Source organism: Monodon monoceros, unplaced genomic scaffold (genome assembly GCF_005190385.1).
Source record: "Monodon monoceros isolate NGI ecotype Baffin Bay Population unplaced genomic scaffold, NGI_Narwhal_1 Super_Scaffold_12, whole genome shotgun sequence".
NCBI lineage: Eukaryota > Metazoa > Chordata > Mammalia > Artiodactyla > Monodontidae > Monodon > Monodon monoceros.
Window position 1 is genome coordinate 76,723,420 of NW_021703768.1, and position 19,581 is coordinate 76,743,000.

Sequence of the window (19,581 nt, forward strand, 5' to 3'; positions counted from 1 at the left end):
ACTATAGTTTGGTTACAGAAATACTAGGTGATCATTCAGATGGTTCAGAATAAGCAAAAATTGATGGTTTTATATTGTTATGAAAATGAAAAGGCAAATTTTTAAAAGTATTGAAGCAAGTTCATGAACTCCAAAAATATATACACAGACACATTCACAGGGGAAAGAGCCCGAGACTGGGCATCAGATTCCCTTGGTTCTAGCCTTCCATCTGTCACTAATTAGTTGGATGACCTTTTCCAAGACAACTTAGCCCCTGGAATTCCAGGTTTCTCATCTGTGATATGAGGGAATTGAACTAGATGAACTTCAAATTCTCAAAAACCTCAAATTCCACAATTTATTTTAACTCTATCCATGTTTACCCTTATTTACATCTTCCTTTCTTTGCAATTCCACAGACCAATAAAATGGTAAGAGAACAAATTCATCTTACAGGCAATGAAATATTATTCCTCAGATGTATTACGCCTCTACCCTGCTGAAAAAAGTCTGAATGCTGGTGCCAGAAGGCAGACAATCTAACCTAATATCAAATTGTCTTCTAAGGAGCACTGGGAGGGGGTGCATCCAGGTCACCATGCATGGAGTGAAAAAGGGAGTGTGGATTCTCCTCTTTTGTTCAAAGAACAGCTCCCCTTACATCTGCTTTATATCTGGGTTCCACAAGGAACTCCTGGGTCCTCAGCTGCCTGCTTTGCCTCAGCCTCGACTTTGGCTGGGTCTTTCCAAGGGGCTGGTCTTCATCCCACCACTGTGACCATACAGCTGGGCTTGAGTCCTCATAGGTCTTCCACCTGGGGCTGGCCTAGGACTGTCCTAACTTTCACTTGCCCAAATGGGCTGAGCACTCTGCTTGGCTGCCACTGTGCATCTAGGCCCAACTGCCACATGCCCCAAATTTCTGGCTTCTAAGGCCACTTCTGCACTTGGATATAAAGCCACACCGTGGAGTATGGGATCTGGCTTCCTGATCAACTGCCAAAGAAACCAGATGAAACAATGCAGAAGTTTTCTCCTTATGGGGTGAACTTAGATCAATGGCATAGGTGATGGGAAGATAGCTCCCCATGCCTTCAACCCTCTCACAAACCATTCCAAAGCAGGATTCTCCATATTGCCTATCCACATGTGGCCAAGTGGGCACACCTGCTGGGCAACCACTGTGTCTCTGAAACACAGGGAACATGGCCAGCCCAGTAACTTATCACCGTGCATTGCTTCCTAGTCTTCCCTGCCTCATGTTCTTTCTCTCTCACTCTCAGGACCTGGGATTGTACCTCCCAATTAAGTATCAGCACCTAATCCCTGCCTCAAGCTCTGTTTCCTAGGGAACCTGGTCGAAGGCAAAAATTATTGGTACCATTTAATCCCCACAGTTACAGATGTCCAAAACCCAAACCTGACCATGTCCCACTCCTGGCTCCCCACCACCTATAAAATATCCTTAGTAAGGCAATGGGGCACTCCACAACCTACCATCAGCTTGGGTGTCATTTGTTGACTTACACTTACTACTTAAGTAATTCCTGACAGCTAATTCTCCCATCATCCATGCTAGGGCTCACCTGTTTCTTTGTGTTTGCATGAAGCAACCCCTCTGCCTGAGATGATGTATCTACCTATGTTTGCTTGGCTAATTTTTAACTAATTCTCACTGAGATGTCTTTTCCTGTCAATCTCCGGATACACCTCAAGGGCAGGCACCTAGCATAGAGCTGGAATATAGTTGGTGCTCTGTAAGTATTAAAGTACTTATGGATGAGGAGACAGAGGTTCAGAAAGGTGACAGTGGCAGAGCCAGGATTAGCATGTAATGTGCTCATGCTACCATTTCTATATTGTCTTCCCAGAGAGTGGGTTGATTTCTTTCCAACACTCACTCATTCACTCATTCATTAACTATTTATTAAGTGCACTGTGTGTCAGGCCTCTGTTAAATTTGGGGGATTCAGCCCTTTCTAAGCCTTCTGGTTTCTCACATCCTTATTTCCGGAACTACCGCAGACCTAGTGTGTTGCTTTTAGCGAAGTCATTCGGCTTCAGAGTTCGCGTCAGGGGTTCAGAACACCAAAGTTTTAACAAAGCTGAGTTATTCATTAGTATTGTGATATCAAGCAAGTTACAAACTTTTTGTGCATCAGCTTTCCTCGTTTATGCCTTCTCTTTGCATAGAATTGTAAAAACACAGGAATAACAGATGAAAAACTACTTTGAAAAGATGAAAGTACTATGTAACTATAATATGTAGTTTTATTATCTCATATGCCTTAGTTTGATATTGTACAATTTTAAAACGTACTGTCTGTTCCGAACTCATCAGTCAGTCAATCATTCATCAATAGAAGAATCAAAAGAGACTCAAAACTGAGATTGGAGAGCTATTTTCTTACATTCCACAAATGGGGAAACTGAGGCTCAGAGGAATTAAGTGATGGCAAGACTTCACATTTACTGACTTCCATAGCAAAGCTTGAAATTCTTTGCACCTTTTAAAAACTATATGCATTACTTAGTCACATGAAAGGAATATATCACATTTATTTGGTGACGTTTTCCCCTAAGTTCAAGGAGAAAAATTTCAGTATTCTTGTCACCTCTTTTCTCCCCACCTTTCCTTCTGCCATGCCTAAACCAGTAACCAATGATAGTTTTACCCAGATGAAACAGTTTTGTGATTAGCACCGTTGATGTACACACGGGGTACAGGAAGTAAATGTTAGGCCTATTTGGATGTACTTTTTAATTTAAAATAGGACAGGATTCAAACTTCATAAATATTTTATAAATGCATTAACACTGGTAGCCCATACATCAGATATGTCACATGTGACCTGCAAGTATTTTGAGGGATGAGCAGAAGCTGCATGACATGGAGGGGTTGACAGTGGCCCCTGAACTTGCTGACTGGCTTTCAGTGAACTGCAGTCCACATATGCTCGGTTAGGTGGACTTACGGATTATATCATCTAGTTTTAACTGAACTAATCCTCACAAAATGGACAGTGGCTTTAAAAATCCCAGGAAGTTAGGAGGTTGGGATTAACATACACACACTACTATGTATAAAATAGGTAATCAACAAGGACCTACTGTATAGCACAGGGACCACTACTCAGTACTCTGTAACAACCTATAAGGGAAAAGAATCTGAAAAAGAATAGATATATGTATATGTATAACTAAATCATTTTGCTGTACGCCTGAAACTAACACAACATTGCAAATCAACTATACTCCAATGTAAAATAAAAATAAAAGATCCCAGTAAAGAAACTGTGGATTGAGTATAATACTAATTGAACAAGCATAAGTGAACAGAATGATAAACAAGAACACACAGAGTTGACACGTTTACTCCTAGCCCATCTGTCTGTCAGCTACACTCTGATTCTGATTTACAAACCAATAATGTGGCATAATCAGATATAGCAAGAATTCAAACAAAATTCAACTTAAAATTATCAGGAAGAATATCTGCAACAAAAATTTACATCTCCTCTAACAAGGAACTTCTAAGTGTGTTTTGTGCCCTGAAGTACTAGCTCATGATATTACGAAGCCATCATGATAAGAGGACATTTAAAAATGAAGCCTTCAGGACAGGAAGACAAGCCTCTATAGAATTTCTTTGGTGGAGGGGTCATTTCTAGAAACACATTTTACTAATCTGGACCAAATTTAACGATAAAATTAGGAAGCTTTTTGAGATTTACTGCATGAGAGCTACTTTACGTTAGTAAAACAAACACATAGTATAAGATCTCATATTATAAATCAATATGATACATAATTCTTTAGAATCTTTGCATTTTAAAGAATTCAATAGGTAACCACTAATGTGTTTTCAAGTTTCACGATTATGCAGTGTACACGCCACCTCTGACATTACTAACTGCTAATGCAGTTACTGCCTTTCTGTTGTCAGCAGTTGTCACTGTCCAACTGTCTTTGGGGAGATGGCTTTATCAGAGCACACTTCTACAAACTTGGGAGCTTCCCCGTTCATTGCCTCGAAGGTAAGCTATTTAATACACACACTGTCTTTGGAAACTGCATGGTGCATGGAAACTGTCTTTGGAAATGCCTATCGTAGACAAAATACTGCAGTGAGTATAAACTTTCTGAGAAAATCTTTAGCAGAAAATATAGTAAGCCATGAAAGAAAATGGATTAAAATCTTAATATATTTGGCTTAGCTTGAGTTTAGGAAAAGCCAAGACAAGGATCAATGACATTCTTTACTGAAATACTGTCTCTCTCCCAAATAAAATATTTCACTCAATCCTTAGTAAGAAAAATGGTGAAATAGAAAGATTTCATTAAACACTCTCTTCAGTTTAGAATTTTCTGACTAGTTATCTTTGTGCTTTTTTCAAATTAATAATGAGGCAGGACTGCTCCTACACTTATTTACATAGGAAGTAGAACAATCATCGTAGTATTTATATCACAAGAAACACTGCAAATCAGAATCTATAGAGTGTCAAATGCTCAAACGCAGTGACCTTCAACTTTAAGAAAACATTAATTTGGTTAACACGCAAAGTCAAAGGCTGTTTTCCTCATTTTCCACACTATACCCGGACAGACATACATGTACTATGTATAGTACATAGGAGGTACTCATTCCACATTCTCTTTCCTTTGGCATTAAATATAGAGTCATAGATTTTTTTTATGGTTGAAAGCATTTGTTCTTCACCCGGAACTTGCCCATTTGGGATAACTTTTTCTTCTATATTAGTAATAAAAATTGTGTTGAAATAGAACTCTCTACTGAAGTGTACCTCTATAGCACTTTATTGTCATGGGCAGTACCAATGCCTCGGCCCTGATCACAATGCAACAAATAAAGTTAGTAGTAATCCACTAACCTAAAATATATGTGCCCCAAATCAATGCCACTTTAAAGATAAAAAAGCATTTTGCACACTAATAAATAATGCTATAAACCTTGCTATATTGGATTGCAAATAACTCTGACTGAATGAAATTGCTTGACATGGGATTTACTTACTCTGCACGTTCATAAAAACAACTTGTTCTCTGACAGCACTCATTCTTGGCAATTTACCACAGCTGTCAGCAGACAATTTGTTCAGATTACTGCTCTGCATAGAAGTGTAACAATCATGAGGATTTATTAGCTGATTATCGTAAAGGTGGCAGTCCGTCTTGCCTGCCAAAATGCAGGTGATAAGAAAGTTAAATAATTACATGCAGATTAACATTATTTCACCTTCACTTGAAATCTGTAGTTTAGCGACAGGTAAAATTTGTTGTTCAAACTTGCAGTACGGTGCACACCACCCAAGTGGGTTTACTGACTTCTTGGCACTTTATCGAGCCCTTAATGGCTTCAGGACATACTGAATACCAGACCGAGGTGAAAGGCGCGTTGACTTTAAAATCAGGAGTCCTGGATTTGAGTCTCAGATCAATCACCCCAAATTCACACTAGCTGAACAATCTCTAAACCTCCTTTTTTGCTATACTTCTAAACCTGCCTCACTTTTTGTACCGGCAAAATTGGTACAATAGGAAGCATCCTTGTTACCCCCTAATATTGAACTAATGTATGTAATAATAGTGCCCTATACAGTGTAAAGCACTATTATTATTGTTTCTTTCCATTCATGGTACATTTATTTTTGTGTAAAATTTAACAACCAGATGGCATTAACTCACTTGATATTATAATGGTGAAAAAGTTATAAGTATCTTGGTAAATGCATAGGCTACTTTTTATTCAAATGCAACCATTCAGTATATTTTAAGTACAAAGATTACTCAGACACCTAGACATTTTAACCCATTAATTCTCCCTTTTGAATTATATGCAAATATCTTTCTTAATTATACTGAAACTTTGTACTTTTCACTAAGGCATGCTGTTCTAATTGCCTTTGCATTTACATCAGGTGTCAAATGCTATATTTATTTAGAGAAGGAACAGCCATAATTTCCAGTATTCAGTCAAACTTCAGGTATTTAGCAAATATTTATTAAGCACCTATTACTTGCCACATACCTTAATAGGTATTGAGGATGCCACAATGAACAAAGCACTCAAAAACCCCTGCCTTCATGAAGCTCACATTCAAGTGATGGAAAATACATGATAAAATAAGTAAGTGAAATGCATAGTATGTCAAATAGTGATTACTTCGATGGAGAAAACAAAGCAGGATAGAAGAAACGTAATGTCAAGGAAAAGAAGTTTCGATTTTAAATAGGGTTGGTATGGCTGTCTCCCTGATGTGACATTTGTGCATAGACCTAAAGAAGGTAAAGAAGCAAGGCAGGTGGACACCTGAAGAAAGAGTGTCACAGATGGAGGGAAAGATCCTGAGGTGGGGAGGTATACGGTGCACCTGAGGAACAGCAAAGAGGCTGGGACAGAGCAGAGGGAGGGAGGGGCAAAGTAGCAGAAGTTCAGGGCAGAGGGATCGCAGGGCCAGATCACCAAGAGCATCAGAGGGCTCTGTGAGGATACTGGTTGTACACAGACTGAGATGGGAAACAACTACAGGGCTTTGAGCAGAGGAGTTAAATTATTTTGTTGATGTTATGTGGAAGGAAGGAGAACAGGAGGCTCTTGCCGCTGCCCACATGAAACTGACAGTGGCTTCAACAGGAAACAGAATGATTGAGATGATAAGGGTGATTTCTGACTATATTCTGAAGGAGAAGTTTGCAAGTTGCTGAATGGACTTGATGAGAATGACAGAAAAGAATAAAAAATGACTCCAAGATTTTTAGTGTTAGCAACGAACGAGAGAGAATCCCGATGGAGGAGCAGATCTGGGGCGCTGCGGGTGAGAAGTCTGGCTTTGGACCTGCTGAATTGGAGAAGCCTATTAGACGTCCAAATGGAGATTTCAAGCAGGCAGTTGGACGTGGAGTTAAGGAGTGGATCTATATGTTTGTCGTTGTCAATCTTAGGTGGTATGGAAAGCACAAGGGTGGGTGAAGGCACCATGGGGGCAGGTATAGACAGAGAAGATGCCCAGCGAGTGAGCTCTGAGGGTCTCCAGAATTAAATCAGGAGGAAAACGAGGAAAAATCTGCGGGGGAGATGAAGAAAGAGCATGTGATGAGGTAAGAGGAAAACAGAGCCCTCTGTTCTGGAAGCCAACTGAAAAAACCTGTTTTAAGGAACGAAGCTATCAGACAAGTCCAGCGCAGCTGCTGATCAGGTAAGATGTAGGTTAAACACTGGCCATTGAATTTAGCAACGTGGTGGTCACAGGTGACCTTGACAAGAGCAGTTTGTTGGGGGCAAAAGCCTGACTACGTGGGATCAAGTGAGAATGGGAGTGGCTACTGTTCAGTGTAAAAATAGTTTTCACTGTGTTGACACTCCAGATTTGCAAGTGGCTCTTTCATTCATAGCCAGTCTCATCTTTGTAATAAACAAAGCCCTGTTATAGAGTATACACTTACAAAAACACATTTCAAAAATCATTATATGTGGGAGACCTTCAAGATGGCGGAGGAGTAAGACGCGGAGATCACCTTCCTCCCCACAGATACACCAGAAATACATCTACACGTGGAACACCTCCTACAGAACACCTACTGAACGCTGGCAGAAGACCTCAGACCTCCCAAAAAGCAAGAAACTCCCCACGTACCTGGGTAGGGCAAAAGAAAAAAGAAAAAACAGAGACAAAAGAATAGGGACGGGACCTGCACCAGTGGGAGGGAGCCGTGAAGGAGGAAAGGTTTCCACATACTAGGAAGCCCCTTCGCGGGCGGAGACTGCGGGCGGCGGAGGGGGGAAGCTTCGGAGCCACGGAGGAGAGCGCAGCCACAGGGATGCGGAGGGCAAAGTGGAGAGATTCCCGCACAGAGGATCAGTGCCGACTGGCACTCACCAGCCCGAGAGGCTTGTCTGCTCACCCGCCGGGGTGGGCGGGGCTGGGAGCTGAGGCTCGGGCTTCGGAGGTTGGATCCCAGGGAGAGGACTGGGGTTGGCTGCGTGAACACAGCCTGAAGGGGTTAGTGCGCCACAGCTAGCCGGGAGGGAGTCCAGGAAAAAGTCTGCACCTGCCTAAGAGGCAAGAGACCATTGTTTCCCGGTGCGCAAGGAGAGGGGATTAAGAGCGCCGCCTAAACGAGCTCCAGAGACGGGCGCGAGCCGCGGCTAACAGCACGGACCCCAGAGACTGGCATGAGACGCTAAGGCTGCTGCTGCCACCACCAAGCTGCCTGTGTGCAGCAAGCACAGGTCACTCTCCACACCGCCCCTCCCAGGAGCCTCTGCAGCCCGCCACTGCCAGGGTCCCGGGATCCAGGCACAACTTTCCCGGGAGAACGCACGCACGGCGCGCCTCAGGCTGGTGCAACGTCACGCTGGCCTCTGCCACCGCAGGCTCGCCCCGCACTCCGTGCCCCTCCCCCCCCCAGGCCTGAGTGCGCCAGAGCCCCCGAATCAGCGGCTCCTTTAACCCCGTCCTGTCTGAGCGAAGAATAGACTCCCTCAGGCGACCTACACGCAGAGGCGGGGCCAAATCCAAAGTTGAACCCCGGGAACTGCGCGAACAAAGAAGAGAAAGGGAAATCTCTCCCAGCAGCCTCAGAAGCAGCGGATTAAATCTCCACAAACAACTTGATGTACCCTGCATCTGTGGAATACCTGAATAGACAACAAATCATCCCAAAATTGAGGCAGTGGACTTTGTATGATTTTGTCTGTTTAGCTTTACTTTTACCATTTGTCCTAGGGTTCTGTCTGCCTGGTTTTTTTTTTTAGTATAGTTTTTAGCACTTGTTTTCATTGGTGGATTTACTTTTTAGTTAGGTTGCTCTCTTCTTTCTTTCTTTTTTAAAATTACTTTTTAATTTTTTATTTTTAATAATATTTTTTAATAATTTTCTTTTCTTTTCTTTCTTCCTTTTTTTCTCCCTTTTCTTCTGAGCCGTGTGGCTGACAGGGTCTTGCTGCTCTGGCTGGGTGTCAGGCCTGTGCCTCTGAGGTGGGAGAGCAAAGTTCAGGACATTGGTCCACCAGAGACCTCCTGGCTCCATATAATATCAAACATCAAAAGCTCTCCCTGAGATCTCCATCTCAACGCTAAGACCCAGCTCCACTCAACGGCCAGCAAGCTACAGTGCTGGACACCCTATGTGAAACAACTAGCAAGACAGGAACACAACACCACCCACTAGCAGAGAGGCTGACTAAAATCATAATAAGGTCACAGACATGCCAAAACACAGCACCGGATGCAGTCCTGCCCACCAGAAAGACAAGATCCAGCCTCATCCACCAGAACACAGGCACCAGTCCCCTCCACCAGGAAGCCTACACAACCCACTAAACCAACCTTACCCACTGGCGGCAGACACCAAAAACAACAGGAACTACGAACCTGCAGCCTATGAAAAGGAGACCCCAAACACAGTAAGCTGAGCAAAATGAGAAGACAGAGAAACACACAGCAGATGAAGGAGCAAGGTAAAAACCCACCAGACCAAACAAATGAAGAGGATATAGGCAGTCTACCTGAAAAAGAATTCAGAGTAATGATAGTAAAGATGATCCAAAAATCTTGGAAATAGAATGGAGAAAATACAAGAAACGTTTAACAAGGACCTAGAAGAACTAAAGAGCAAACAATGATGAACAACACAATAAATGAAATTTAAAATTCTCTAGGAGGAATCAATAGCAGAATAACTTGAGGCAGAAGAATGGATAAGTGACCTGGAAGATAAAATAGTGGAAATAACTACCACAGAGCAAAATAAAGAAAAAAGGATGAAAAGAATTGGGGACAGTCTCAGAGACCTCTGGGACATTAAACGCACCAACATTTGAATTATAGGGGTCCCAGAAGAAGAAGAAAAAAACAAAGGGACTGAGAAAACCTTGAAGAGATTATAGTTGAAAACTTCCCTAATATAGGAAAGGAAATAGTTATTCAAGTCCAGGAAGCACAAAGAGTCCCATACAGGATAAATCCAAAGAGAAACATGCAAAGACACATATCAATCAAACTATCAAAAATTAAATACAAAGAAAAAATATTAAAAGCAGCAAGGGAAGAACAACAAATAACATACTGGGGAACTTCCATAAGGTTAACAGCTGATCTTTCAGCAGAAACTCTTCAAGCCAGAAGGGAGTGGCCGGACATATTTAAAGTGATGAAAGGGAAAAACCTACGACCAAGAAAACTCTACCCAACAAGGATCTCATTCAGATTCGATGGAGAAATAAAAACCTTCAGAGAGAAGCAAAAGCTAAGAGAATTCAGCACCACCAAACCAGCTTTACCACAAATGCTAAAGGAACTTCTCTAGGCAGGAAACACAGAGAAGGAAAAGACCTACAATAACAAACCCAAAACAATTAAGAAAATGGTAATAGGAGCATACATATCGATAACTACCATAAATGTAAATGGATTAAATGCTTCAACAAAAAGACATAGACAGGCTGAATGGATACAAACATAAGACCGTTATATATGCTGTCTACAGGAGACCCGCTTCAGGTCTAGGGACACGTACAGGCTGAAAGTGAGGGGATGGAAAAAGATATTCCAGGCAAATGGAAATCAAAAGAAAGCTGGAGTAGGAATTCTCATGTCAGACAAAATAGACTTTAAAATAAAGAATATTACAAGAGACAAAGAAGGACACTATATAATGATCAAGGGATCAATCCAAGAAGAAGATATAACAATTATAAATATTTAAGCACCCAGCATAGGAGCACTGCAATACATAAGGCAAATGCTAACAGCCATAAAAGGGGCAATCAACAGCAACACAATCATAGTAGGGGACTTTAACACCCCACTTTCACCAATGGACAGATCATCCAAAATGAAAATAAATAAGGAAACACAAGCTTAAAATGATACATTAAACAAGATGGATTTAATTGATATTTTTAGGACATTCCATCCAAAAACAACAGAATACACTTTCTTCTCAAGTACTCATGGAACATTCTTCAGGATAGATCACATCTTAAGTCACAAATCAAGCCTTGGTAAATTTAAGAAAATTGAAATTGTATCAAGTATCTTTTCTGACCACAACGCTATGAGACTAGATACCAGTTACAGGAAAAAAATCTGTAAAAACTTTTAAAACTGGAGGCTAAACAATACACTACTAAATAACCAAGAGATCACTGAAGAAATCGAAGAGGAAATCAAAAAATTCCTAGAAACAAATGACGATGAAAACACGACCACCCCAAACCTATGGGATGCAGCAAAAGCAGTTCTAAGAGGGAAGTTTATAGCAATAAAATCCTACCTCAAGAAACAAGACACATCTCAAATAAACAACCTAACCTTACACCTAAAGCAATTAGAGAAAGAAAAACACAAAAACCCTAAAGTTAGCAGAAGAAAAGAAATCATAAAGATCAGATCAGAAATAAATGAAAAAGAAATGAAGGAAATTATAGCAAAGATCAATAAAACTAAAAGCTGGTTCTTTGAGAAGATAAACAAAATTGATAAACCATTAGCTAGACTCATCAAGAAAAAAAGGGAGAAGACTCAAATCAATAGAATTAGAAATGAAAAAGGAGAAGTAATAACTGACACTGCAGAAATACAAAGGATCATGAGAGATTACTACAAGCAACTCTATGCCAATAAAGTGGACAACCTGGAAGAAATGGACAAATTCTTAGAAATGCACAACCTGCCAAGACTGAAGCAGGAAGAAATAGAAAATAGGAACAGACCAATCACAAGCACTGAAATTGAAACTGTGATTAAAAATCTTCCAACAAACAAAAGCCCAGGACCAGATGGCTTCACATGCGAATTCTATCAAACATTTAGAGAAGAGCTAACACCCATCTTTCTCAAATTCTTCCAAAATACAGCAGAGGGAGGAACACTCCCAAACTCATTGTACAAGGCCACCATCACCCTGATACCAAAACCAGACAAAGATGTCACAAAGAAAGAAAACTACAGGCTAATATCACTGATGAACGTAGATGCAAAAATCCTCAACAACATACTAGCAAACAGAATGCAACAGCACGTTAAAATGATCATACACCATGATCAAGTGGGGTTTATCCCAGGAATGCAAGTGTTCTTCAATATACGCAAATCAATCAATGTGATAAACCATATTAACAAATTGAAGGAGAAAAACTATATGATCATCTCAATAGATGCAGAAAAAACTTTCGACAAAATTCAACACCCATTTATGATAAAAACCCTGCAGAAAGTAGGCATAGAGGTAACTTACCTCAACATAATAAAGGCCATATATGACAAACCCACAGCCAACATTGTTCTCAATGGTAAAAAACTGAAACCATTTCCTCTAAGATCAGGAATAAGACAAGGTTGTACCCTCTCACCACCATTATTCAACATAGTTTTGGAAGTTTTAGCCACAGCAATCAGAGAAGAAAAAGAAATAAAGGAATCCAAATCAGAAAAGAAGAAGTAAAGCTGTCACTGTTTGCAGATGACATGATACCACACATAGTGAATCCTTAAAGACTCTACCAGAAAACTACTAGAGCTAATCAATGAATTTGGTAGAGTAGCAGGATACAAAATTAATGCCCAGAAATCTCTTTCATTCCTATACACTAATGATGAAAAATCTGAAAGAGAAATTAAGAAAACACTCCCATTTACCACTGCAACAAAAAGAATAAAATACCTAGGAATAAACCAGGTACCTAAGGAGACAAAAGACCTGTAGCCAGAAAACTATAAGACACTGATGAAAGAAATTAAAGATGATACAAACAGATGGAGAGATATACCATGTTCTTGGATTGGAAAATGATTGTGAAAATGACTATAGCACCCAAAGCAATCTACAGATCCAATGCAATCCCTATGAAACTACCAATTGCATTTTTCACAGAATGAGAACAAAAAAATTTCACAATTTGTATGGAAACACGAAAAACCCTGAATAGCCAAAGCAATCTTGAGAAAGAAAAACGGTGGTGGAGGAATCAGGTTCCCTGACTTCAGACTCTACTACAAAGCTACAGTAATCAAGACAGTATGGTTCTGGCACAAAAACAGAAATATAGATCAATGGAACAGGATAGAAAGCCCAGAGATAAACCCACGCACATATGGTCACCTTATTTTTGATAAAGGAGGCAAGAATATACAATGGAGAAAAGACAGCCACTTCAATAAGTGGTGCTGGGAAAACTGGAAAGCTACACGTAAAAAAATGTAATTGGAACACTTCCTAACACCATACACAAAAATAAAATGGATTACAGACCTAAGTGTAAGGCCAGAGACTATAAAACCCTTAGAGGAAAACATAGGCAGAACACTCTATGACATAAATCACAGCAAGATCCTTTTTGACCCACCTCCTAGAGAAATGGAAATAAAAACAAAAATAAACAAATGGGACCTAATGAAACTTCAAAGCTTTTACACAGCAAAGGAAACCATAACAAGACCAAAAGACAACCCTCAGAATGGGAGAAAATATTTGCAAATGAAGCAACTGACAAAGGATTAATCTCCAAAATTTACAAGCAGCTCATGCAGCTCAAAATCAAAAAAACAAACAACCCAATCCAAAAATGGGCAGAAGACCTAAATAGACATTTCTCCAAAGAAGATATACAGACTGCCAACAAACACATGAAAGAATGCTCAACATCACTAATCATTAGAGACATGCAAATCAAAACTACAATGAGGTATCACCTCACACCAGTCAGAATGGTCATCATCAAAAAATCTAGAAACAATAAATGCTGGAGAGGGTGTGGAGAAAAGGCAACCCTCTTGCACTGTTGGTGGGAATGTAAATTGACACATCCACTATGGAGAACATTATGGAGTTTCCTTAAAAAACTAAAAATAGAACTACCGTATGACCCAGCAATCCCACTACTGGGCACATAACCTGAGAAAACCATAATTCAAAGAGTCATGTACCACAATGTTCATTGCAGCTCTATTTACAATATCCAGGACGTGGAAGCAACCTAAGTGTCCATGGACAGATGAATGGATAAAGAAGATGTGGCACATATATACAATAGAATATTACTCAGCCGTAAAAAGAAAGGAAATTGAATTATTTGTAGTGAGGTGGATGGATCTAGAGACTGTCATACAGAGTGAAGTAAGTCAGAAAGAGTAAAACAAATACTGTATGCTAACATATATATATGGAATCTAAAAAAAAAAAAACAAAGGTTCTGATGAACCTAGGGGCAGGATAGCAATAAAGACGCAGATGTAGAGAATGCACTTGAGGACCCGGGGAGGGGGAAGGGTAAGCTCACACGAAGTGAGAGAGTGGCATGGACATATATACACTACCAAATGTAAAATGGATAGCTCGTGGGAAGCAGCCGCACACAGGGAGATCAGCTCAGTGCTTTGTGACCACCTCGAGGGGTGGGATAGACAGGGTGGGAGGGAGAAGCAAGTGGGAGGAGATATGGGGATATATGTATATGTATAGCTGATTCACTTTATTATAAAGCAGAAATTAACACACCATTTTAAAGCAATTATACTCCTATAAAGATGTTAAAAAAAAAAAAAGAAAAAAAATCATTATATGTGACCCAAACTGGAAAATAAAGTGAATAATAAAAAACTATAACACAGTACACTAGTGTGTGTAGATAATCTAATCCATTCACGTGTTCCAAATTTGGGACTAATTCAGACAGGATCCTTAAAAACCATTATTAGACATTGATGGGAGAGTATTACCCTCCATGGTCAACTTTAAATTTATTCACCATCCACCAATCAACTCCCAGAAGTCTCTAATTTCTAAGTGAATTGAGGCATATCTTAATTATTCCCACCACACACACACAAAAAGATAATTATGTGACATGATAGAGGTGTTAACTATAGCTATGATGGCGATGTTACAATATATAAATCTATTAAATCAATACATTGTACACCTTAAATTTACATGTTACATGTAAAGTATGTTTCAATAAAATTAATTAATTTAAAAAATTTAATACAGACAGAGAATGTTGCAACAGCTTGCAAAAGGATTCAGAAAGAGTCATGTACCACAGTGTTCATTGCAGCTCTATTTACAATAGCCAGGACATGGAAGCAACCTAAATGCCCATCGACAGATGAATGGATAAAGAAGATGTGGTCTTGTTTATGGTTTCATTTGCTGTGCAAAAGCTTTGAAGTTTCATTAGGTCCCATTTGTTTATTTTTGTTTTTATTTCCATTTCTCTAGGAGGTGGGTCAAAAAGGACCTTGCTGTGATGTATGTCATAGAGTGTTCTGCCTATGTTTTCCTCTAAGAGTTTGATAGTTTCTGGCCTTACATTTAGGTCTTTAATCCATTCTGAGCTTATTTTTGTGTATGGTGTTAGGGAGTGATCTAATCTCATACTTTTACATGTACCTGTCCAGTTTTCCCAGCACCACTTATTGAAGAGGCTGTCCTTTCTCCACTGTACATTCTTGCCACCTTTATCAAAGATAAGGTGTCCATATGTGCGTGGGTTTGTCTCTGGGCTTTCTATCTTGTTCCATTGATCTATCTTTCTGTTTTTGTGCTATTTGTAATGAGGTGGATGGACCTAGAGTCTGTCATACAGAGTGAAGTAAGTCAGAAAGGGAAAGACAAATACCGTATGCTAACACATATATATGGAAGTTAAGGAAAAAAAATGTCATGAAGAACCTAGGGGTAAGACAGGAATAAAGACACAGACCTACTGGAGAATGGACTTGAGGATATGGGGAGGGGGAAGGGTGAGCTGTGACAGGGCGAGAGGGAGGCATGGACATATATACACTAAGAAACGTAAGGTAGATAGCTAGTGGGAAGCAGCCGCATGGCACAGGGATATCGGCTCGGTGCTTTGTGACCGCCTGGAGGGGTGGGATGGGGAGGGTGGGAGGGAGGGAGACGCAAGAGGGAAGAGATGTGGGAACGTGTGTATATGTATAACTGATTCACTTTGTTATAAAGCAGAAACTAACACACCATTGTAAAGCAATTAGACCCCAATAAAGATGTTAAAAAAAAAAAAAGAAGATGTGGTACATATATACAATGGAATATTACTCAGCCATAAAAAGGAACAAAATTGGGTCATTTGTAGAGACGTGGATGGATCTGGAGGCTGTCATACAGAGTGAAGTAAGTCAGAAAGAGAAAAACAAATATGACATATTAACGCATATATGTGGAACCTAGAAAAATGGTACAGATGAACCGGTTTGCAGGGCAGAAACAGAGACACAGATGTAGAGAACAAACGTATGGACACCAAGGGGGGAAAGCGGTGGTGGGGGTGGGGATGGTGGTGTGATGAATTGGGCGATTGGGATTGACGTGTATACACTGATGTGTATAAAATTGATGACTAATAAGAACCTGCTGTATAAAAAAGTAAATAAAATAAAATTCAAAAATTGGGAAAAAAAAGAAAAGAATACAGAAGACCCTGATGACAGTTTTACTCCTGTTACTTTAATCTTAGAACTCAAATTTAATTAGAAGGTAACTATTCTCTTCTAAACTATTCTAGGACCAAGGGATTCTATTATAATTTGCATTATTTCCACTGTTACCACACAACCTTGACATAAACACATGCAACTCTCTTGCCCACCACTTAGATCTAATAATATATTGTTCTTCAGTGGCAGGATGTGTGTAAAGTACAATTTAGTAAGTATAAAGTCAGATACCAAGAGTTTCTGCTGCTATCTGGCCATCAAGTAGCTTGGAAGTGATGATATTTGCCAGGGTCATTTCCTTTTTCTGCAACAGACATCTTTGTTAAATTAGCAAAGTGTACAACAATTTTGTATTGTCCACTTTTCTTATCTCAACATTCAACAATAAATCCCTTTACTGTGTAAAATGGTTTAAACTGATACTCAAAAGCTGTCCTAGGAGTCTTCTTGTTTACCTGTGCTCTTGTTTACTCCAAAACTTTTTGGCTCAAATTGCTTTCTTAGGCAATTATATTTGGCATATGATCAAAAGTGAATGTTTTTTAGTGAGGCTGATGCCAGATAAGTTTTTATTATATTTAGAAAGAAAAGTAACTGGAAATAAATGTAAGTCATTCAAAATAAATGAGAGGTTTAGAAATCCCTATAATTCTTTAATGGTACTATTTGGACTCACCATCCAAGCCAGTTTTAATCCAACCAAGATACTGGGAAGCAGAGCACACAGATTTGCCCATCAAAGCAATGAGGGTGCTGGAGCCCAGGGTTTCTTGATCCTGCTTGCAAGGTCCTCCTGTGTAATAGCCACGGGCATAAAGAACTCATCCAACAACCCAGGCAAAGCCCAAGCCAGAAACCATATGCAGGTGGTAAACACCTCTAACAGCTAAAAAAATAAGAAGGGAGGATACACTTGCAACTAGATTACTAGTTTATTATGAAAGGATATAACTCAGGAATGGCTGATTGGAAGAAATGCACAGGGTAAAGTATGTGTAAGGGGTGTGGAGCTTCCATGCCCTCTCAGGGCACAGCACTCCCCCAGCACCTGTACATGTTCACCAACCCAGAAGCTCCAAAAATGGATTTCTTCTCTCTTTCCAAACTTCATAAACCTTCTCAGCTCCCCCAGTTGTCTAGAGCAATCACTATGATCTTCACACCAGCCATTTATCACTGTTCTCTCAAAATTCACCAAATATGGACAAACCCATAGAAACGAGATGAAGTAAGATAAACAAGTCCACCTCTCTGCCAAACATTTCTTAAAATAATTAGGCATGCCCTTGAAGAATCTGTAATATTATCAAGTGAGGAAAAGGGAAAGGTCAGTACAAAATGGGCTGAGAAATTTTCATAATTTCCAAATTTGGAGATGCTTTTCAAAGAAAGAAAAATACGTAAAAGGGTATCTGTCATTATGGGAAAAAAATGGAAAAAAGGATAAGAAGGACTTCATGTAATGTGGACCCAGAAGTACAAGAAGCCCGTACATTTCATCAATTACTTCGTTATTTTACTATGATAAGCAAGTTTGAATACAAAGTAATGAGATTGAGGTAGCAAGTTACATATGACAGCCATTCTGATTTCCTTGTGGTCACCAAATAGAGCTAATGTTGCTATAAATTATGAAAATGAATTAATTATTCAAGGAATATCTAGAAAGCATCTACTTGAAAGTGCTCATAGCTTATTGAGGAAGATGGAAACAGACATATATATATACTAAAATGTATTCAATGTATTAACAGATCTATACTGATACTTAAGCCAGTGGTATATCCCAAAGAGAGCAAGGTAGAACTTTAAGAAAACACTGAAAATAGTATTTTACTGGAGGGAAAAAATATGCAGTGAAAGCTTGTCCTCTAAAAAGGATTGAAATGTCATACAGCATTAGCTTGCAGTGGTGTTTTTCTCATTTCATTTTATAAGTAAAATATTAAAGGTTAACTGAAGCTGATCTGTGACCTCTCACTTTATAATACTATGAAGAAAACCATTGTTTAAAACATATTTCTTAGAATAACAAAAGCCAAAGAGACAAATATATTGGGTTGGATTCCTATTTTTGCTTTTTTAGTGTAAAATTCCCTTTATTATCATTAGTATGTATGCATTTCTTCAGGCTGTATGTTTAGAGACTTGGAAATCATGTCAACTATGATGAAGAAAGAATTTTCTAAACTAACAAATTCTTCTGTACACCATGCTTTATTTCAGTATTGGCAGGTTTCAATGTGTTTTGCTATAAAGACACATATGTAACTATTGAAAATATTAAAATAGGCTTTAAAGTTAGAAAACAATTCATATAATTCAAGCAATCATTCAAAATAACCTTGTCTCTGTGCAGAGATGTCATGTAAGCTTCAGAATACTCTTTTCTTCACCACATTATCAGATTAACCTGGATCTGCCTCACTTACACACTTCCTTCACTGAAACTTGAACTCCTGGGGGATTTATGAACTCCTAGGAGATTATCAAGATTCTCTACCTTGCAGGGAGTTGTATGAAACAATGCATTTTGCGGTCACAATATGCTTTATGAAAAGTAATATTATCTCAGATCACTTTGCAGACTTTGAATATGTTCTTTGTTCCTTTTAAGTATCTTATATCAAATGAGATTCCTCTTTCTCAACTCCCGTAACTTTTATGCACAATGTTCCCGACATCTGGAGAAAATTTCTGGATATCAAATTCAGATAGCCTGTCCATCAAGTGGTCAAAACTGCCACCTACTGGTCAGTCTTCAAATCTATTTTTCAGTTCACCCAAGCATTGCCTTACCATGATAAGATCCCTTGCTTCAAAACAGTAAAGATCAATTATAATACCAGACTTACAACAAAGCTCATCCTGTCTAGGGTGATCCAAAAATACCAAATTGCACAAACCTGCCAATAAAGTCATCCCTTTTCCCAGCGTCTTTGTCCCATGCAGTGATATCAATGATTCCGCCTCTTTCTTCATAGAGATGAAAATCAAATTGTTCTCTCCACTGAGGATTCAAAGTTTTTGGCATAATCTGGAAAACCGAAAAGTCATTACTATCTCCTCAATATCAGTCTTAAAAAATTTAACTTGAGATATAAATCAAACTTTA

At 39.3% G+C, this 19,581-nt stretch overlaps 1 protein-coding gene across 3 annotated transcripts in view; it reads right to left on the minus strand.

Annotated features, from left to right (window-relative positions):
- Window positions 1–19,581, minus strand: part of MCTP1 (multiple C2 and transmembrane domain containing 1) — a 534,361-nt gene that overhangs the window by 198,587 nt on the left and 316,193 nt on the right. For all 3 annotated transcript variants that reach the window (XM_029217598.1, XM_029217600.1, XM_029217599.1), the window contains one exon: window positions 19,373–19,503. In XM_029217598.1, the coding sequence (XP_029073431.1) occupies window positions 19,373–19,503 (131 nt within the window). The remainder of the gene's footprint in view (window positions 1–19,372; window positions 19,504–19,581) is intronic.